Source organism: Poecilia latipinna, unplaced genomic scaffold, assembly GCF_001443285.1.
Source record: "Poecilia latipinna isolate Pla-1442-1.1 unplaced genomic scaffold, P_latipinna-1.0 Scaffold3620, whole genome shotgun sequence".
NCBI lineage: Eukaryota > Metazoa > Chordata > Actinopteri > Cyprinodontiformes > Poeciliidae > Poecilia > Poecilia latipinna.
The window spans coordinates 1-4,775 of record NW_015116236.1 but is presented as its reverse complement, the minus strand read 5'-3'; the positions used below and the strand labels follow the sequence as shown (position 1 = coordinate 4,775).

Genomic DNA, 4,775 nt, shown 5'->3' with positions numbered 1-4,775 from the left:
TAGATTAATACATTGTGATTTTAATAAGATTTTAGGAATTACATGTTTTCTTGATAGTTTATAACATTTTTATCAGGAAAGCTTTATCTACAAATGACTACTTCTGCCAGAACTGACAGTAACAGTAAAACTGACATTGTACTAAAAGTAAAACGCTAATGCAATTTCTACCTTTGCTTGTTATTTAGGGGCACTTAAAAGAAAGTGATTCATCCACGGAATCACGTATAAAGATATGGAAATGACACTCGAAGTGCTTTACTGGAGCCTGTGACAGAGGTGGAAATAGAAAAGTTAGAGCGACTAGGGAGGCTGGCAACTCAAACTGAGGTGGGCAGTTCTTCCAAGATGGACAGTTGCAATGATGCATGAGAGTTTTCCAATGTGGCATATAAATTATTATAAATGTTTGAAAAAAACGTAGTGTGAAAGGTGTGTGTGTGTGTGTGTGTGTGTGTGTGTAAATATATATATGTAGATATATAGATATATCTAGATATAGATACACATCTACATATAGATCTATAGATCTATATATATATATATATATATATATATATATATGTATATGTATATTTATATATCTATACACACACACATATATAGATATATAGAGAGATATAGAAATATATATCTATATCTCTCTATATATCTACATATATAGTACAGACCAAAAGTTTGGACACCCATTCATTCAATGAGTTTCCTTTATTTTCATGACTATTGACATTGTAGATTCACACTGAAGGCATCAAAACTATGAATTAACACATGTGGAAATATGTTCTAAACAAAAAAGTGTAAAACAACTGAAAATACACCTTGGATTCTAGTTTCTTCAAAGTAGCCACATTTTGCTGTGATTACTGCTTTGCACACTCTGCATTCTCTTGATGAGTTTCAAGAGGTCGTCACCTGAAATGATTTTCACTTCACAGCTGTGCCCTGTCAGGTTAATAAGTGGGATTGCTTGCCTTATAAATGGGGTTGGGAACCTTCAGTTGTGTTGTGCAGAAGTAATGTGGACACACAGCTGATGGTACTACTGAATAAAGTGTTAGAATGTGTATTATGGCAAGACAAAAGCAGCTAAGTAAATAAAAACGAGTGGCCATCATTACTTTAAGAAATGAAGGTCAGTCAGTCCGAAAAATTGGGAAAACTTTGAAAGTGTCCCCAAGTGCAGTCGCAAAAACCATCAAGCGCTACAAAGAAACTGGCTCACATGAGGACCGCCCCAGGAAAGGAAGACCAAGAGTCACCTCTGCTGCGGAGGATAAGTTCATCCGAGTCACCAGCCTCAGAAATCGCAGGTTAACAGCAGCTCAGATTAGAGACCAGGTCAATGCCACACAGAGTTCTAGCAGCAGACACATCTCTGCAACAACTGTTAAGAGGAGACTGTGTGAATCAGGCCTTCATGGTAGAATAGCTGCTAGGAAACCACTGCTAAGGACAGGCAACAAGCAGAAGAGACTTGTTTGGGCTAAAGAACACAAGGAATGGACATTAGACCAGTGGAAATCTGTGCTTTGGTCTGATGAGTCCAAATTTGTGATCTTTGGTTCCAACCACCGTGTCTTTGTGCGACGCAGAAAAGGTGAACGGATGGACTCTACATGCCTGGTTCCCACCGTGAAGCATGGAGGAGGAGGTGTGATGGTGTGGGGGTGCTTTGCTGGTGACACTGTTGGGGATTTATTCAAAATTGAAGGCATACTGAACCAGCATGGCTACCACAGCATCTTGCAGCGGCATGCTATTCCATCCGGTTTGCGTTTAGTTGGACCATCATTTATTTTTCAACAGGACAATGACCCCAAACACACCTCCAGGCTGTGTAAGGGCTATTTGACCAAGAAGGAGAGTGATGGGGTGCTGCGCCAGATGACCTGGCCTCCACAGTCACCGGACCTGAACCCAATCGAGATGGTTTGGGGTGAGCTGGACCGCAGAGTGAAAGCAGAAGGGCCAACAAGTGCTGAGCATCTCTGGGAACTCCTTCAAGACTGTTGGAAGACCATTTCAGGTGACTGAAGCTCATCAAGAGAATGCCAAGAGTGTGTGGAGCAGTAATCAAAGCAAAAGGTGGCTACTTTGAAGAACCTAAAATATAAGACATATTTTCAGTTGCTTCACATATTTTTGTTAAGTATATAATTCCACATGTGTTAATTCAGTTTTGATGCCTTGAGTGTGAATCTTCAGTTTTCATAGTCATGAAAATGAAGAAAACTCCTTGAATGAAAAGGTGTGTCCAAACTTTTGGTCTGTGTGTGACCTGGTGTGTGTGTGTGTGTGTGTTTACATAAGTGGATATCTAGTTATCCAGATAACTAGATATAGTTATATATCTGCATATGGATATGTTTATACATTTTTATGTTTATACATTTATATTAAACTAGTTTCTGTTATTTTCAAAGATGCCATATGAATATTTTTGTAGATTGTATTTTTTGTTTGGCAGTGCATTTGTTGTTGCATCATTTGCTCTGTGTTAATAAAGTTCTTATAATTGAAGAGTTAAAAAACTGGTAATATTTTAAATTACAAAACAAAAAGCCTTGACCAAAAGAAACTTTTCATCTCTTTCTTTAATGCAGGTTTTATGCTAAAGCATTTTAATATGGTTTGTTGATTAAGATTGCATATCTATGAATGTAATTCACTTCCAGGTTAGGTGAAACAGACCCCATTGTTCCTACAGGAGTAAGGCATCTTTCTCCGACTGAAAACCCAGTCAGGACTTGTTAAACCTATATGGGCTACAGCATATGGGCCCATCATGGAAAATGTGGAAATACACGTTTGTTACCCATGCTTGCCCAGTTGAAGTCCTACTAAGGCCCAGTAAACATTTTTTAAAGCACATATATGGGCCATACATGGGTGTCATGTAAGTTAACAATCTGGGTCCCACTGGAAACCCAGTCAGAGCCCATTTAAATCGACCTGGGAAAACCCATGTATGGCCACCATGGAAACCGGAGACAAACCCACTTTTTACCCATGTTCTAGCCCAGTTTAGACACAATTGGGGCCCAGGTAAAAATTCCTTACAGCACCCTAGTGGGCCACAGATGGGCCTCATGTAAGTTACCCATGTGGGCCCCACTGGAAACCCAGTCTGCATCCATTTAAATCTAGCTGGGCAAACCCACGTGGGGCCACCATGGAACCCGCGGACAAACCCATTTGGGGCCCATATTGGCAGCCCTCTTTTTTCCCATATGGGGCCCACATAGGTATGCAGGCTGGTATTTAATGGATGGGTACATCTGGGACAGGCCGCCAGTCCATTGCAGGAGAACAATGGAAAAACAACCATGTAAACACACACTCACACCTAGAATTTAGAGAGACAAATTAATAGTCATGTTAAGTGACCTAGGAAGTCCATGGAGTTGGCAGAGAACATGCAAACTCCATGCAGAAAGACCCCTGGCTGGGACCTGAACCCAGGACTTTCTTGCTGCAAGGCAACATTGCAACCACTGTGCACTCAGTTGAATTAATTTAAATGTAAAAATATTTTATTGATGCCGTGGGGAAATTAAGCATTGTCATATCATCCATGTATCTTCAAAGAGTTGTTGTGGGGAGTGACGCTGTCGGCAGGAAGGATCTCCATTTACAGTCAGTCCTGTAGAAAATCTGAAAAGCCCTCTGACTGAAGACATGGCTGTATGACAGTCTCATGACTGCAATTACATGCTATTAGCACAGTTTCCAGGTGGCAGAGATGATATTTCACAGTAACACATCCTAGGTGATACCATCAGTTGTTAGCAAGCACTGCTAGTCTGCCTCATTTGCCTTTGCTGGTCCTCCTGAAGAGGGAGAATAATTCCCTTTTTAAAGAAACTTTGTCCACACACAGTTATCTATGAGCTATCTACCAAATGATCAGTGGAGTATGATGGGTTAACTTCTGTTAGGTCGCAAAGTGGTAAGTTACTAATGTCAGCATACCAGTTAAAAAGGTGCTCTGGTGCTAGCTTATTGAAGACTGAAGCTGTTTGTGCAGTCAGATATATCTTTAGAAACTAATGCCACAGCTGTCTGCATTTTAAGTAACACATTCTCAGAGCAATATAGTGGCTTTTTTTTAGCCTAACATAAAGGTAACAATTTGTTGGAAACAAAAAATTCTCACATCATCTTTATTAACAGGACAGATTAAAAAGATCTGATAAAATGATATCAGTCAGAAATCCACAACTAACATTTTGCAAATCAGAGATTATGAAAATTAAATAAAACATGTTAGCTTCCCTCAAGTTTGTGTGTACACAGTAGCATAACTGGATTGAAAGAGTCAAAGTAACAGATGCTTGGAAACCAACCTGACTGATGGTGCTCATGGCTCTCATGTAGCTTTCATTGCGTGATCGGTATTGGGGTGAAGACAGCAGTGATTTGGGGTCAAGGAGAGTTTTAGGATCCAGTGTATCCAGGCTTCTGTTGATTGAAACCTCACTCACAGCACGCAAATAACTGTGACTCCTGATCTGCAGTTTGGGGGAGTGTTCTGTGGAAATTCTGACAGAGAGACAGCATCAGGTTATCTCAGAAACTGTCCAATTCATCTACACCTACCAACATCATTGCTTCACAGAATACACAAGTAATTTACTACCTTCTTAAATGTATGATAAAAATTCCTTTTTTGTGCACCAACATGTTAGCTAAGTAGGGGAGGAAAAAGCACTTTAGTTTATAATATGAATATTTTGACTATCCAGCAGTGTTGTGTTCAAGACCACCCAACC

At 39.9% G+C, this 4,775-nt stretch overlaps 1 protein-coding gene across 1 annotated transcript in view; it reads right to left on the bottom strand.

Annotated features, from left to right (window-relative positions):
* Positions 1-4,553, bottom strand: part of LOC106941356 (disks large-associated protein 1-like) — a gene marked incomplete at its 5' end in the record, with an annotated part of 48,241 nt that extends 43,688 nt beyond the window's left edge. Inside the window, one exon of the mRNA XM_015024343.1 lies at positions 4,350-4,553. Within this exon, the coding sequence (XP_014879829.1) occupies positions 4,350-4,553 (204 nt within the window). The remainder of the gene's footprint in view (positions 1-4,349) is intronic.
* Between the last annotated feature and the right edge of the window lie 222 nt (positions 4,554-4,775).